Source organism: Phasianus colchicus, chromosome 28 (genome assembly GCF_987193195.1).
Source record: "Phasianus colchicus chromosome 28, bPhaCol1.hap1.1, whole genome shotgun sequence".
NCBI classification, from domain to species: Eukaryota; Metazoa; Chordata; class Aves; order Galliformes; family Phasianidae; genus Phasianus; species Phasianus colchicus.
The window spans coordinates 2942388-2958841 of NC_143463.1; the positions used below are offsets into that span (position 1 = coordinate 2942388).

The following is a 16454-nucleotide window of genomic DNA, read 5'->3' on the forward strand; positions in this document are numbered from 1 at the left end:
GAGGTGGTGGGTGATGAGGGAGGAGGGATTTTTTGTTTGTTTTAAATCACCCATCTTCCAAATCAGTCACTCCTTCACCATTCCCTTTCAGCGGGGAGTGGATGGCTGGGGGGACGTTGCTTAAACAGGGGGGAAACTGATAAGCCATAACAGATTTCTTTCTAGTAATTATTTCTAGTAATTAGCTTCTTTTCAGAGGAGTGTCTCTAATCTTGTGCACATTGTGAGCTGTTGTGGATTGTGTTTTTCCTGGACAATACTTCTAATCTGCCTGCGGATGGGGCTGGTTGCTGCTCCCCTGGTTTTTGTTAACATATTCCCCCCTCCCTCCTATTCCAGCCTGGGCTTTGCTCATCCTTCCTCCCCAGGATGAGTTGTGATGGAGTTAGAAGGGCTGGGGCGATGCTGGGAGCCCTGGGAAGCACCCAGATGCCCAGGGGGTGTTGGTCAAATCTTTGGGCACATTGGGTCCTCTTCCCTTGCATGTCTGCAACTGGGACTTGAGGGGAGAAAAGGCAAACCCACAACTCAATAACACTGCTCAGGTTGTTGGAGGGGAGGTGCTCGTGCTCAGCCTCAGTGTCTCCCCACAAAAAAGGGATCCTGGTGTGTGATGTAATGATTTATTCTTCAACTTTCCATGCTATCTGTCCACCTGAATGCTGTTAGAATAGCAGGATTCAGTCATTTGGAGGTGGCATTCGGGGACATTCCTGGCACATTGCACTGAGAGCTGCTTCCATCCCACTCCGTGCTGCATGGTTGGAGCTTCGTCCCATTTCCTGCCCAATGCCTCCAGGCTATGCCAAACCCTAGAGCAGAGAAATCTGCCATCCCTCCAAAGTTTGGCATTCCTCAACATTCACCATCCCTCCTCTTTGCCATCCCTTCCCTCTTTTATACCTCCTCTTTACCATCTCTGCCATCCCTCCTCTCTCCCATCCTTCCCCTCTGCCATCCCTCCGCTTCGCCATCTCTTCTCTCTCCCATCCCTCCTCTCTGCCATCTCTCCAGCCCCATTTTCCAACCAAACTAAATCTACAATCTCTGCAGCCGAGATTTTCTCCTCTTTCTGCATTATCCTGGTGCAGGGCTGGGGGATGCCTCTCCTTCTGAAGTTCCTCCCACCCTCACGCCGCCGCTGATCAAAGCGTGCAGCAGATTGCTGGTACCAGGCACGCTTTGCTTCTGACATGAATCAAACGAGGCACAAAAGAACAAACATCAGATGAAAAGCAGAAGGTTTGGGGAGAGGCACTGAGCAGACTTGACGTTCACAGTTGTCATCTCACTCTTTTGCTTTCCGTGGTGGGTTTGGGATCGGGGGTGCCATCAGGTGGTTGGGTACAGAGATGGGTTTGCAGTGTAAAGGGCTGGAATTGCCCTGGTTTCCCTCTGGTTCAAGAGCAGCCATGATCCCCCCCAGTGACACAACCCGCTGAGCTATTTGTGTCACACCACAGCAAATATAGCTGCTAAGCTCTTTTAGAAATTAGGTCATTTAAGAGATCTGTCCTCTGACATCCTGACCTTTGTTTACTTAATGTTTAAGCCTCTGCAGCGAGGCAGAAGCAGGGCCTGGCACGTCTGCCCATTGGGATGGGGGGAGCAGGGCCAGGCTGGAGTCACCCCATCCCTTTGGGGCTCTCAGGATTGGCTGTGCAGCTCAGGGACCGCTCAGAAAACGGGGCTGAGCTCACCATCCCTGCACAAAATCAGTGCTGGGGGCTGCGGGGCGAGCAGCCCATCACATCCCCATCGTGGGGGGTGACTCAGGGCAATTTTCTCCCCACCATCTTCAGCTGCTCCCCCAGAGCTCTCAGCAGGGCGTGTGGCCCCAATGTCGCCCCAGTGCATTATCCTGCATCTTAGGGCTTTAGGTTAAGCAGATTGGCCAAATCCTCCCCTGCCGGTTTTGCTGGTTGCAGCAGCGTGGAGGCAGGATGCCATCACCCCATTTTGGAGAAGGGGTTTTTTTGTGGTGGCCCCATCACTACCAGCTTCAGCCACGTGGGTTCCCCACACCAAAATGGGGCTGCCCTGCTGCTGGTCACAACCTTTTGGTCACCATCTCCACCAGCAGCATCACTCATAGGCTGTTGCTTTATGCTGACCAGGGATCTCACCCCCCTCACCCCCAGCACCCATGGGTGCTGCATGCCAGGCACCCCAGAGAGGTGTCTGTGAGGACCTCAGGATGGAAACATTTCACCATATGTCTTGGGTTTCTTTTTATTTTTTGTGCTTTTTTTCCCCCATGACGACAGCATTCTCAGCACTGTGTGGGTGGGGGGGGTGCTGAGCATCAATAGGAGGCATCACGGGTGCATGGGGTGCACATGGGAATGGGTGGCACAGGGCCTTGGGGACCCTGTGGGCTGGGGCTGAAGTGAGGAGCGAGGGAACTTTCCCATTGAATGCATTCCCCTTTGGAAAGCTGAGCATCCAGCAAAAAAAAAGGGGCAGGAAATAATCCACAAGGGCTGGGAGCTGAGCCCCAGCAAGATGGAGTGTCCCATTGTATGGGAAGCACATGCAGCCTGCTCCTTCCCTCCTGGCTCTGAGTTCTGTCTGCCTCTGCCAAACTCTGAGCTTTTTTTATTTAATATGTCTGGAGGTTTGTGTTGTGTTGGGTGTTTTTTTTTTGTGTGTGTGTGTGTGTGCTCTGGCCTCCAACTGCCAGTTTCCATGGCCACGAGCACTTCCCCGGTTTGGGGTTTTGCTGTTTGTGGACCGAGCCCTGCCTCTCACTCACTTAAAGGCGCTGCTGTGCTCTCAGAAAGCTGTTCCCTGCTTCTTGCAGGGAGAGCTGCTGCAGAGAAAGGGAGGGATGGGTGCAGGGTTCTGCTTCCCCATCACACAGAGCATCGTTTCTGTTTCTTCTCCACCGTAGGGAAGAGCGGTGAAAGAGCCTCGTACTCCACTTTTGGAAGAGACGCCGGGATGCCAGGACTGAGCCAGGTAAGGGTAAAATACATGGAGTTTTTTTGCTGCTGTGAGAGTCCAGGGGTGAACAGCATGCTGGCAGCTCCGGGCATGAGGTCCTGCAAAGCTCAGAAGGGGCTGTGCAGTGCTGGTGTGTGCTGAGGGCTCAGGGTAGGAGCTGTCAGAGCTGGGGGTCAGGGGTTCCCCATCTCACTGCCAGCCTTGGCACTGCTGCTTTCCCTGCTCCCATCCCAGCCCCGGCACCTCCATCCCTACCACCTCCATCACATCAGCCCAGGCTGCAAACAAGAGAGAGCAAAACCCCTCCCTGGCCAGCACCTCATTGCTTGCCAAAGGGAGAAGCTGTGCCGTGGTTGCTGTGCTGCTGTGCCATCATTTTGCTGGGGATCAGGCAGTGTTTGAGTCTGTGGCCATTCAGGACCTGTGGCTGATGCTCATCACTGCAGTTAGGGGGGGACACAGCTCGGGGCTGGGGAGCAGAGCAAGGCGTTATGGAGGGGCACAGCCCTCAGCTGGCCAGCTTTTCTTTTCTCCGTGTCCACAAACACACATTACGTGTTTTAATTTTACACAAATTTGTCATAATTTCCTCTTCTCTGAACTGAGGATGTTTCCTTTGCTGAAACAGCTGTGCTGGTTGCCTGTGCCAGAGTGGATTTAATTTACCACTGAAGCTGCTAAAATAAAAACGGGACAGATGCCAAGCTGAGCTTTTTAATGTGATGGTTTTGCTGGGGTTTTGTGAAGGGGGGAGAGATATAAGGTAACAGACACGGGGTGGGCAAATGGGGCTGCAGGCACACGGGGCTGGATCAGATGGCAGTGTGGGATGGGGGCATTTGATGTGGGGAGACACCAACCCCTCTCATCACAGTGTTGCTTGCAGTTGTTGCTGCTGGCTTCCATTCTGCAGGGGGGTTCTGACCTGTTTGGGCGTTTTTATTTTTGGAAAAGTGCCCCCAAATTGTCCCCGAAACGCCTTTGTTCCTTCCCACGACGCCCTCATTGAGGCAGATTTATGGCTGCCTGCTCACTGAGCAACCTCAGGAAGCATCACTGGGGTGAGAGATGGAGCAAAAAATGCCCATTTCTGGGGAGTTTACCCCCAAACCTCAATGCCCCCAGGGTTACCTGCCCACCACCATCCCCTCCCATTCTGCTCCTGTTCTGCTTGGCCAGGCCGGAGCGTTCAGCACAGAGGTAACATGACCAGTGGAACAGATTGCAGGAATGTCACCAGCTGTGAACACACAGCTCCTCTTTCCCTCCCCGACCCCTTTTTGGAGGAGGCCGTGCTTTAAGAGCAATGCATTTTTCTTCCCAGTTTCTCAAAAGCTTGAAGCCCTCCTTTCTTTCAGCTCAGCCCCTGAAGATGGTTCAAAGGGAGCTTTTGTGGCTCGGAGGCCCTTTGCCATCCCTGTGAATTCCCTATAAAGGCACAGAGCTCAGTCCCAGAGCCAGCAGTGGGGCTGGGCTGGGTGCTGTTTCCCTGCGCTTCCCAGCGCCCCAAGGTCAGCTCGGATAAACACAGGGGAGGAGTTTCCTCATTTCAGAAAGAGGGATTTCACTTTTCCCTGATAAAACGTAAGAGAAAAGCAGCCCAAAGTGAAAGCATTGCAGCTCTGCAGTGGGTCTGACTGCCTGGTGCCATGGACTGGGATCGTGGCTGTGGCTTTATGGGCAGGGAGGGACTCAGGTGGATCACTGATGGTGTCACCTCTCTTGCAGCTGGGATCAAATGGGCATTCAGGGCATAGCAGAGGGGCACCAACACCTGCTGAGTGCATCCGTGGGTAGCAGGGAGAACGCATGAAAGCTCCTCATCTTCTTGCACACACATCTTCTCCCCCACACCTCCCTTCAGCCCCTATATTTACACGTTGATTTTTCCTCCTGGCCCCTGGGCTTGTTGCTTTTTCCCCTGGCTGCTTTCTGCAGAGGTGCTTAAAGGCAGCTCTGTTCTCCCTAGGGGAGCTCAATGCTTTTCCAGCATCCTCACCCAAAGCTTTCTCCCTCTCCTTGTTTGCAGACTGGTTTCCTGCCCAGCGAAATGGGAATCGCCAGTCCGAGCACGCTTTCCCCCACTGGAGTGAAGGGGGGGTCTCAGTATTTTTCTTACCCCAACAATCCTCGCAGGAGAGGTGCTGAGAGCAGCATAGGTACGTTGCTATTGGCACATTGCTTTGGTTTGGGTGGCTGACCACAGGGTGAGTCCCAGTGCTGCTGCCATGAGCTCACCTGGGTGCACATCTGGCATCAGCTCTTTTATTGGTTGTTTGGTTTAATATATCTGCCCCTCCAAAGGAAAAAAAAAAAAAGAAAAAGAAAAATATATGGGAATTTGGGCTCTCAGTCATTTGGAATTTCCTCTTTTCCGGTAAATGTCAAGTTGGGTTACAGATGCAGATGGCTTGAGGTTCTTCTATAAACACCTCAAGCCGCATCGCACGTCAGTGGTCGTTCCTGGAAAACCTGGGGCTGTTTTGGGATGGCTGTGGGGGCTGCTGGTCCCCATTGGGGCTGTGGGAGCTGCAGTGTGACAGCACTGGGGCTGCCCCCCGTGCCCAGCAGCAGTTGTGCATGTTGGCATCTACCTGGAAATGGGGCACTTTGTTGGTAACAAAGGGTAAGGTTGGGTGTGAATCCCATTTTCGGATGACAAAGCCCGATTCACCAGAATTTGTGTTTTTTGTCATAGTTCCACCCCACACCCCCACCAGAATCTCTCTGTTGTTATTTTGGGCTTTCCCCAACAAACGAAACCAGAAGTGACCTGGTGCTGTGTGTTCCTTCCAGTGCTTTTCAGAAAAAGGCATCCACTTCGGTCCTGCCACGTTAAGACAGTGCTACTCTGTGCTGCCAGCCTGGGGAATGATTTCTTTTTACCTCGATTCATCCCATGATGAATTTCCCCTGTCTCCTGCACTGCCCCTCAGTAGGGCTTTCCTTAACCATGAGCTGAAAAACATCTTCTAGGATGCAACCAGCAGTACAGTTAGTTATGTATGGGATGAAGGGCTGGGAGGCTCTTCCTCGTTCCCATTACTGCCCCTCCTTTGGCCATGGGACATTTTGGGGTCTGTGTGTTCTGCCCTTTGATTTAGCTGCAATTTGTTTGCCCTCCTGCTGATTCCCTTTCAAAAAATTCCTTCTTTTCTTCTTCTCTCCCAAGCAGATGGACAGCCCAAAAAGGTTCGGAAGGTGCCTCCTGGACTCCCCTCCTCGGTGAGTGCTTGGGGCCCCTATCCCTGCACCCCACCCCCAGCACTTCCAACCCCCAACTCCAGCAAAGCATCAGTGTACAGAAAGAGAAGGGCTTCCCCCATCCCTCCCCACATGGGAGATTAAGAGAAACACTGCAGGCTGGGGGCACAAACACAGACAGAGGGGTCCCGCCCTCACTTCCCCCCCCCCCAACCCCCATCACTTTGAGGTTACATCACAGTGCCCCGTTGCAATGGGATATTCAGCACGGTCAGATTTCAGTGCAGGAGGAAAGCAAAGCAGCCGTGAGGCACGCGGGCAGCTGGGGCTGCTCCAGGTGTGTGCACTGCCTGTGCTGCTTTATAGGAAAGCCGAGCAGGCTGCAGGAATCTGTTAGCCATGCTCCTATGGCTGTTGGAGGGGAATAAAGTGAACAATGGCTTTGTGGCTCGGAGTAATGGGATCTGCAGGAAAAGGAGGCTGGGGTGGGGAGGAGGGGGTGCAGAGCATGGGAGCTGTCTGGCCATGCAGCCTTCCCAAAAGACCTCAGGGATGTGGCAATGCACCTCGTGCTTCTGGGGGGGGACCTTATAACTGCAGGACCCCAGCTGTAAGGAAAGAGATTCTGCTTTCATAGGGAAAACCTTGCTGCGGAAAATCGTGGTGCTGCGTCGCGCTCGTGTGAAATTCAGAGCTCCCAAAGCCCGGCTGCCATGCGGGGAAAGCGTTGCTCTGACAAATGGCCCTTTGTTGGCCTCGGATTTCAAAGGTGCTGGGGAGCTCCCTGTCACTCTGGTGCTGCTCAGAGGGCCCCGATGCCCCCAGGAGCCTCTCGGTGTTTGCTGGCCCCACGCACGTGTCAGCACCAACACCTGCACCCCAGCTATTCCAGCACCCCATAGGCAATGGGGTTCTGCAGCACAACACAGCAGCCCCGTGCTGGCAGAGCAGCACAGCTCAATGCCACGCATCCACCTTTACTCACCCCCACTTTTAATGGGTTCCCCTCCACCCCCACCCCCCCTCTTCCCAGCAGTGACCTCTGCTTTGCGTTCTGCTGTTGAACTTCCACGCTGGGGGAGAGAAATCCACACCTAAGTGGTACGGGGAGGAGGGGGGAGGGAGGTGGGGTGGGACAAACGGCAGCAGATCAAAGGCTTTTTGCAGCCCAGCTCCGTGTTATCGCTGGAGCCCATGCAAAACAAACAGGTTCCAAAGCCTCTCCTTCAAAATAAAGTGCTTGGATGTGCAGTTTCCGAAGCTGCTTTGGATACATGGAGTGGGCACGCGGTGCTCGTGGTCCTGGCACAGCTTGGGGACCTCGATGGGGTTGGATGGAGTGAGGTGATGTGGTTCTGGGAGAGGTGGGATGCTGAGAATGGGGCTGGGCTGCATCCCAACGTGGGGTCGGTGGCTCGGTGCTCATCCTCTGCGGGTTCACTGCATGCTCAGCTCTGTGTTTGCTCTCAGTCTGCTGCGGTCCCACCCGGCTTGGTGCATTTAAACCAGAAAAACAGAGTGGGGGGGGGGGGGAGAGAGAAAAAAAAGGGAAAAAATAATAATAAGACGCAACCAAGAAGCACGAAGCTATAAATCCCTTCAGCTCACAGCTCTGGGGCTCTGTGCACAGCCCCCGGCCGGCCCTCGCCGTGCTGGCAGTTCCAACTGGAGGAAATGACCTCACCTGGAGGTCCCCGAGGCCGACGCCGGGGTTTGGGGCCGGGGGGGGGGGGGGGGTGAGAAGGGAGGGGAGGGGGGGGGATGGTTGTGAAGGGGGGTTTGGCGCTGATTTACCACTTCCTGCGGCGTTTGGCCGCCGTTCCCCCAACGCTGGGACGGCACTCAGCGCTTTGGGGGATCCCATAACAACTCGTAGGGTTTGGGGAGCGACTCATAGGGTTTGGGGGTGGGGGGGGGGGGTCAGGGATGTGGGATCGGCAGCCGAAACAAAACAGACCCTCCTTGCAGCCCCCCGTTCTGTTTTCTTCCCCTCCTCGGCTCTCTGGATGCATTAAATGGATACGGGGGCCCTGCTCAGCCCCCCCCCCCCACCACCACCACCACCATCACCAGCCTCCCCCTCCCTCCTTCCCCCTCCATCCCCCCTCCCCGCAGCCACGCAGCTGCCTCGCTGGCTGGCCGGGCGCCAAGCCCTGGCAGATGGCGCGGGGCCCATTAGACGTGCTTCATTCGATTCCCCCCCCCCCCCCTCCGTCCCAGCTCCCGCTATTTAATCAAATTAGAGGAAAAGTCAATTTGCTGGATTCTCAATTCTTCGCAGCCTTCCTCCTCTCCTCCTCCTCCTCCGTTCCCCCCTTCCCTGTTCTCCCCAACCCAACAATCCCACCGGCCCCGCGTGCACGGCGTGGTGCAGAAAGCAAATTTGGGGGGTGGGTTTGAGCTCGGAGGGCAGCTGCCTGAACCCATCAGGTTTTCCCCTTCCCTCTATTTCTCTTTTTTTCCCCTCTCGTTGCCACAAATGTCGACCAGTTGCTTCCAGCTCTGATGTAGGGAAGAATCCGTCCCCCCCTTCTCCAAGGAGCCCCACGTGGGGGCTGGAGGGGCTGATGACTGCAGGGGGGATGGGGGGGAGGGAGGGGGTCTGCCTCATCTTGGGGATGGAGGTGGGTATGGGGGGAAACCACGTGGCACAGGGGAAGCAGGAGGAGAGAAGCAGCACTGAGAAGCAGGAACCGGGGGCACAAAGGGAAAAAGAAGCATTTAATTTTAACACCGGTGCATTTCAGAGCTTTTTTTTTCAATCCACCCACCCCCGTCCAAGAAAAAAAGAAGAAATTCTCAGCATTGTGAGCAGTCAGAGGAATTGAGAGTGGTTTTCTCTGCCCTCACCAATGTGGGTTCTCAGCCGGGGGTCAGAGGGGGTGGGTTGGATGTGGGGTGTGGGCACAGAGCACCCAATTCCCATCCCATCGAAGCACTGCACTCCATGAGGAGCATTCCTGGAGCCCCCACACCCTCCTCTGCTTTCGGGGGCATCGAAACCAACCAACAAAATCAAATTGTGGTTTCGGAATGAACGGGCGGGGGGATGAAAATAGACTGCAGGAAAGGTTCTCACGTAATTTCGAGTGGCGTTTCGGTTTCTTTGCGTGTTGGATTCTTGCGTTCAGAAATGGGAACCACCGCCCGATGGTGCCCTGGAAGGGCTTTCTGGGATGCTTTTGGGTCATTTTGGGAAAGCAGATCTTCCCTTTTGCATCACAGAGCTGCTGAAAGCTGGCTGAAAGCTGGCAGAAAGCTGGCAGTGCTGTGTGCCATCCTGCACGAGGGGGCCGTGCCCCCTCACCTCTTATTTTTGGTGATTTGCAGCTGACCCCGTGCATGAGCACATGGAATGGGGCTGAGGTGCTGCCGGAGGGGTTTGGGGTCCCCGTGAGGGCTGCAGTTTGGGGCCGTGCTGTTGCAGGAGTAGAGCAGTTTGGTTGAAGTCGTGCAGTGCAACAGAGCTGCGCCTTGCAGGTTCGCCAGCAGACACAGCGCAGGGTTGGGGTGCAGTGATGAGGTCCCCAGGGCTCGCTGTGTCCCCACCACCACCCTGAGCCATCCCATGCCCTTGGGCGCGGGTTTGCATGCAGAAACGATGGGGTTTGTGGTTGCTCATAAAAAGCTATAACCACAAAAACGGGAACTGGAGCAGAGCACCGAAACTGGGGCCATCACAGCCTGCTGGGTGCCATTCCGGGAAGGCAGAAGCTGCTGGGCTCCTGCCCTGCATCTCCAGCCCTGGGCTGCTCCACTCGGTGCTGTCCCCATTGCTTTGTCCCCGTCTGTCACCCACGCAGGGTGTGCTGAGCCCTGGGATAATGCTCTGCTCCTCACCCCTCTCTGCCTTGCAGGTGTATCCATCCAACTCAGGTGATGACTACAGCAGGGATCCGGCTGGATATACCCCCTCGAAACCTCCCAGCACTGTGTACCCCGGAGCCTTCTATATGGCAGGTGAGTGGCTGAGACATGGAATGGCCAACGGGAGGGATTGCAATGCATTGGTTCAGGGCTGGAGCAGCCCTGGGCCCTGCAGGGTGCAGTGGGGATGGATGCAGCCCTTGCTCAGGCTATGGGATGCATACCAGCACTCCTAACCTTGCTCACAGCTTCTCCTTTCCTTCCAGACGGGCTCCACAACTCGCCAGACCTGTGGAGCTCCCCCAGTGCCATGAGCCAGTCCAGCTACGGGGCCATGCTGGGCAGTTCCTCCTCCCCTCTCCCGCAGTCCGCCAGCTTCAACAGTTTACATCAGCACGAACGCATGGTAACGTCCCCAGCTGTCCCCCCAGAGTCCCCTATTGGGGCTGAGTCGGTGGTCGAAGCCCCAGAACCCCCCTCACCCTCCTCTTTCTTCCATCCAGAACTACCAGCTGCATTCAGGAGAGGTGAATGGCGGGCTGCCCTCCGTGTCAGGCTTCTCCTCTGCCTCCACCCCATACGGCGTCTCCAGCCACACGCCGCCGATCAGTGGGACCGACACCATGATGGGTACGTGCCCCCCCCCAGAGCACCCTACTGCCACAAAGGGACCGAGCTGGAAAAACCAAAGCCCCAATATCAGAGCTGGGGGTGCCCATATCTGCGTACTTGCACGCTGTTGATCCCTTTTGTGTCACACAGGGGACAGCTCACCCCTGCTGGGTGCCTGGGCAGCCCCCAGGGAGTGGGGAGGGGGTGGATGTGGGCTTTGCCAAGCAGCTGAGTGGGACTGGGGGGAGCCCGAGGTCTGTGGAATCAGCACTTGGAGATGCTGTGATGCTGTGAAGCCATTCATCCAAATCCCAAACGCACCATTCAGATGCTGCATTAAACCCCTGGGTGCTTTAATCTCTGACCCTGCTGAGCCCGTTACAAAACGTGTTACCGAAATGAACTCGTGTTCCCTGGGAAATGAGCATCCTGACCTGGATTCCTGGGGGAAGATTTGCTCAGAGAAAGGGAAACGCATCGAGGAGGATTTATACGAGGTGCCTTGTCCCAGCAGCTCTGTGGTGCCCTGGCAGTGATGTCTGTGTCCTCTCTCAACAGGTAACAGAGGAACCACGGCTGGGAGCTCGGGAGACGCTCTTGGGAAGGCACTAGCTTCAGTAAGAGCTGCTGCACATCCCCGACTGTTCCCTGCCCCTGCAGACCTCCCTCTGCACCGAGGACCATCTAGGCAGTGGGAAGATGGACGCGTGAGAAGTTTGGGGGAACCTCTGCACCCTCAAACAAACACAGCTGCCACCCCGAGTCCTGGCGCTGTGCTAAAGCCCCTTTAAGCAGATGGGGAACCTGAGGCAGTACGGGGTGTCAGCACAGTCCCACGAGCAGATCCACACCCACACAGCCCTCATGGTGGGACCGGTGGCTCCTGGTGCCCAGTCCCTAAATGTGCTGCTGCAAACTGGAGGGCACTGTCCCACTGAGAACAGCATTCTCAGCTGTGGGGCTGTCAGAGCCCATTCAGCACAGGGACCTTTGCTTCTACCTGCTGCTTTGAGGGGGGCTCAGTGCTGCACCCCATATTTTTGAGGGGCTCCAGCTTCCCTCCAGCATGGGAAACCAAGAAGGGATAGTGCAGGGCAGAGGCACCGGGTGCTGGGGGTAGATGGGGGCTGGCAGTGGGGCAGGAGGGACACTCAGCATTCCGTGCAGCAGCACTGGGGAAGGGGAGTTCTAACACAGGGCTGAGCACTGCTGACCGTGCCCTGCTTCTCTCCCTCTAGATTTATTCCCCAGATCACTCTAGCAATAACTTCTCATCAAACCCCTCCACACCGGTCGGCTCCCCACAGGGCCTTGCAGGTAAGGTGAAAGTGTTCCTTGTATAAAGAGGCCCAGAAGCTTTGCTGTAAGGCACTTCCAGATCAGCTCCATAAAAACCCTCCTTAAAAACCCTACGCTTTGGGCAAATCTCACCAAATCCCATTTGTTTTTAAAAGCAGGGGAGCAAGCTAAAGCATCTCTGCCACCCCCAAGCTCCTGGGGAAGCCCCATCTCTGTGCACCCCATCTCAGTGGGGCTCGGGAAGTTTGTCCCTGGCTTTCCCTCCTATGGAATGAACCCAGTATGAACTGGGAAGCAGCCAAAGCTGCTGCAAAACCATTTCAGTGCCCGATGAAAGTCCATACCCTTGGCATATGGATGCAGAGCCACCAACCTGCTGCTCCATGCCTGCGTGGCCCCATGCAGTATTATGGTGTCCCTATGCATGCCGTGGTAGCCCAGCTTCCAGCCCCACCTAGCGGCTGCTGTGCCCAGTCCCAAGCTGTCCCTGTTTATTTCCAGGCACATCCCAGTGGTCTCGAGCGGGCGGACAGGGTGCCTTATCTCCCAGCTACGAAGGGAGCCTCCACACTTTAGTAAGTGAAACATCTCCTCGCTCCTCTTCTCCTTTCGTTGTGTCCTTGGGGGCAGTGGGATCAGAACCTGAAGGGGGAGGGTTGGGTGACAGAGTGGTGTGGGCTGGAAGGGACCTTCAGGAGTGATGTTTGATGGGATGTGGTCAAACAGATTTGGGTACTGATTCCTGACCCCCATCCACACCGCCAGGTCCAACCCAGTTGTGTCAGAGCAGAGCTGCTCCTGTGACACCTTGGTGTCCCTGGGGGTGGCACTGCTGGGGTCAGGCTGCTCGTCCCTACATCTGCCCTGCAGCCTAAGCACAGCTGCGTGGGGCTGCTGGTTTTGCAGACATTAACAGATTGCTTTCTCCATTCCCTCTTTCCAGCAAAACAAAATGGAAGACAGGTTGGATGAAGCCATCCACGTGCTGAGGAATCATGCCGTGGGCCAGACGGCCGCCATGCCAAGCAACCACGGGGACATGCATGGACTGCTGGGCTCTGCATCCGCACACAGTGCTGCTGTGGGCAGCCTGGGCCAGGCCTTCCCTGCCTCTGTCATGTCCCTGGGGGGTCGACACCCCAGCCTGGTGAGTGATGGATGGGGAGCACTGTGATGGGGGTGTGCATCCCAGGTGCATAGGGTCCTGCACTAGTTTCCCCCTGTCTAGAGGTTGGTGACCACAGGAACATGTTCTGAGCAGGTCTGGGTCCCTGCCAGAATGATCATCATTGCAGAACCAGATGTGCTTTGCTCCCCAGACTCTGGTACAGAGCAGTGTGCCCCGTGCTACAAACCAGCTGCAGCAATGGGAGTGTTGGCTCTGTGCTGCCAATCCCTGCCAGCATAGTGGAGCCCCACGGGATGCAGCCTGCCCAATCCTCATCCCTTCAGTGTGAGGTCTGTGCTGCTGGGATGCCCTTGCTCCAGTGGCACTGTGGGGCCTGAAGAAACATTGGTGCCCTGTGGAGATGCATGCAGCCAGGCAGAACATCCTGTGCAGCAGTGCATCCCAGCAGAGAGGCTTTTCCATGGGATGGCAGCACTGATGAGGGCTTTCCTCTTGGCTCTGCTGATAGGCAGGGCATGGAGCTGCAGCCCAGTGCCCCGCAGCCCCCAGGGCAGGTTGGCTCCTCTCCTGCATGGGGGGCACGTGGCTCTGTGCGGGGGGACCTGTGCTGGCCCTGACACTTCCACCCCTCAAAGCTTGCTCTGCTCATTCTGCTGTAGGTGGGAGGAGGTCACCCTGAAGACGGGCTGTCCAGCACCCCCAGCATGCTCCACAACCATGTCACACTTCCATCACAGCCCAGCTCACTCCCCGACCTCAACAGGCAGCAGGACACGTACAGTGGTAAGGCAGCTCTGCACCTGGGCATGCATGAGTCCCTTTCAATGCCGGGGTTTGGGGTCACCCCACATCCAGCTCGGGGCTCCCCACAGAACCCAGTTCACACACTGCACTTTTCCCAGAGGTCCTTAATGTGGCTTCTAGCTCATCATGCATGTTTCTGCCCCTCTGGCTGTGGGTACAGTGAGACCCCAGGCACTGCACTGCTTGGGGAAGGGTGGGCTCTGGCTCTGGCTCTGGAAGATGTGAGTGGTGAAATGGGAGTGAAGGGGGAGCAGCAGAATTGGAGACCCGCAGAAGGGTGAGATGGGGATGTGATGCTGCATGAATGGGGACTCCCAGCCCCCTCCAACCTCTTGTGTTCCTTGGCAGGTTTGTCAGGGGGGCTGGGGCGAAGCAGCGTCTCCTCAGGAACCAACGAGATAAAGAGGGAAGAGAAGGAGGATGAGGAGAACACATCAGTGGCAGATAACTCTGAAGAGGAGAAGAAGGAGCTGAAACCCTCACGGAATAGAACAAGGTGCTCTTTGAACAGGTCTCTCCCTTCACTTTGTAAAGCTCTGAAGGCATTTGGCTTGGAGTACAGCCACAGTGACCCCCAGGCAACTGAGCTCAGCCTGGTGACTCTGAGACCTGTTCTTGTGGTGCAGACCCCCTGCCCCTGCCCAGCCTCAGAGGGGCACAGCCTGGGTCCCGTGGCATTGGAATCAGCCATGCCAGGCAGGGCTCCCAGCCACCTGCCCTGCTGTCCTTACAGCTGTGGGCTTTCCTCATGCTCATAAAGCAGAGGTTTGGGACGTGCTCACTCAGGGCATTGCTCGTGCCCATGCCCCAGGCAGCACAGGTACTCAGCATCCCTGGGCAGAGAGAGAAGGCTCCAGCCTCTCCCTGTGTCAGGCTGCTGTTCCATTTGCTTTGGGCTTCTGTATCCCCCATCACAGCCAACCAGACATGGAAATGGGTCAGGTGGGGGCCTGGCAGCGTGCTGGCCTGTCCCCAGCCTCACCATCAGCTTGGTCACCCTCCTGGCCAGCAGCCACCTCCTGCCCTCCACCCAAATCTCCGACACCAGGGTCACCCCCAGCACCTCCTCGGAACCATTACATGCCACCCAGCGACAGCTCATGCTTTAATCACAGAACCATTCATTTAATCACAGAATCATTCAGGTCAGAAGAACCCTCTCAGGTCACCAAATCCAACCCCAACCCATCCCCACGTCCCCAAGTGCCACATCTCCACGATTCTTGTGCGCCTCCGGGAACGGTGACCCCACCACCTCCCTAAGCAGCTGTGCCAATGCATCACCAATTGTGTTGTGCTTTCTTTATTTGTTGTGTATACAAAAAAAAAAGGGAGGAAGAGGAAGAGCCTTAATGCTTCTCTCCGTGTCACTGCATGTCCCCGTGCCGCGGCGGGGGGACATCTGCGTGCCTCCGTGTGTGTTTTCTTGTCTGTGAGTTGACCAGTGCTGAGAGTGCACGCGAGGAATGTCCCTGTCTCGTTCTTATTTTAAACCATTAGTCAAGATGAGGATGAGGAGGACGATCTTCTTCCCCCAGAGCAAAAAGCCGAGAGAGAGAGAGAAAGGAGGGTCGCCAATAATGCCCGTGAGCGCCTGCGGGTCCGGGACATCAACGAGGCCTTTAAAGAGCTCGGACGCATGTGCCAACTCCACCTAAACAGCGAAAAACCACAGACCAAACTGCTAATCCTCCACCAGGCCGTATCAGTCATACTGAACCTGGAGCAACAAGTTAGAGGTCAGTGAGGGTCCCGGAGTGGTGATATTTGACGTATCTGATCGGCACGGGGCTGTCTGTCTGTCTGTCTCTGTGACGTGTGCTGTGGTGCCTTGCGCTCTCTCTCCCCTGTGCCCTTGCATTCCCGAGGCTGTCGATGCCTTTTTTTTATTATTATTATTATTATTTTGTCCTTTTTTATTTTTCCTTTTTGGTTGTTTTGTTGGTTTTTTTGTTTTTTTGTTTTTGTTTTTTTGGTCTCATCCCTGCTGTTCTCTCTCTGTGCTCCCCACTGCATGCCGCTCCCCGCGGGGCACCCGCAGCCCTGGGACCACCTGAGCCAGCAGTAAAAAACCAAACCAACCCCAAACAAACAGCAAAATCCCACCTCCCCAAACTCATTCCTCCCTGCAGCACAGGGAGCTGCCTCCTCCTCCTTCCCCCAGCAAAGCACTGGGGGCTGCAGAGCCACGTGGGGACGGCAGCACAGCCACACTCCCATCCACACCAAGAGCTCTGCGTGTGCACAGCAGAGCCCAGAGGATCCGAGGACTTTGCTGCTTTGTTCCACACCTGCAGTGCATGCAGTGCATGCTTCCACCTCCCGGGCAGGTTAACCCCTTTCTCTCTGCAGAGATTGTTGTAACACATCAACCCGTTGGTCTGTGCCTGGCTGTGCTCCTCTCTGCTGGCCTCTGCTGTTGCATTGATGTTGGAGTCCTTTGTGCCTCTCTTCAGTTTGTAATTTATTTTTTTTTTAATTTAATTTTTTTTTTTTTTCATAACGTATATATATATATTTTTTTTTTCCTGTCTCTTTTTTTAATTTCCCCCTTTCCTTTTTTTTTTTTTTTTGGTCCTTTTTTTTTTTTTTT

General features: G+C 55.5%; 1 protein-coding gene across 15 annotated transcripts in view; it reads left to right on the top strand.

Annotated features, from left to right (window-relative positions):
* The window catches only part of TCF3 (transcription factor 3), a 60468-nt gene that overhangs the window by 36802 nt on the left and 7212 nt on the right, over positions 1-16454 (top strand). For 4 of the 15 annotated variants that reach the window (XM_031604276.2, XM_031604282.2, XM_031604283.2 and 1 more), the window contains exons 6-18: positions 2894-2961; positions 4976-5105; positions 6119-6171; positions 10008-10110; positions 10284-10423; positions 10521-10647; positions 11188-11246; positions 11868-11946; positions 12430-12503; positions 12872-13075; positions 13717-13840; positions 14210-14357; positions 15362-15600. In XM_031604276.2, coding sequence (XP_031460136.2) covers positions 2894-2961; positions 4976-5105; positions 6119-6171; positions 10008-10110; positions 10284-10423; positions 10521-10647; positions 11188-11246; positions 11868-11946; positions 12430-12503; positions 12872-13075; positions 13717-13840; positions 14210-14357; positions 15362-15600 — 1548 coding nt within the window. Of the gene's footprint in view, positions 1-2893; positions 2962-4975; positions 5106-6118; positions 6172-10007; positions 10111-10283; positions 10424-10520; positions 10648-11187; positions 11247-11867; positions 11947-12429; positions 12504-12871; positions 13076-13716; positions 13841-14209; positions 14373-15361; positions 15601-16454 lie in introns of all 15 variants that reach the window. The other 11 variants (XM_090126166.1, XM_090126168.1, XM_090126171.1 and 8 more) reach the window with 5 other exon arrangements.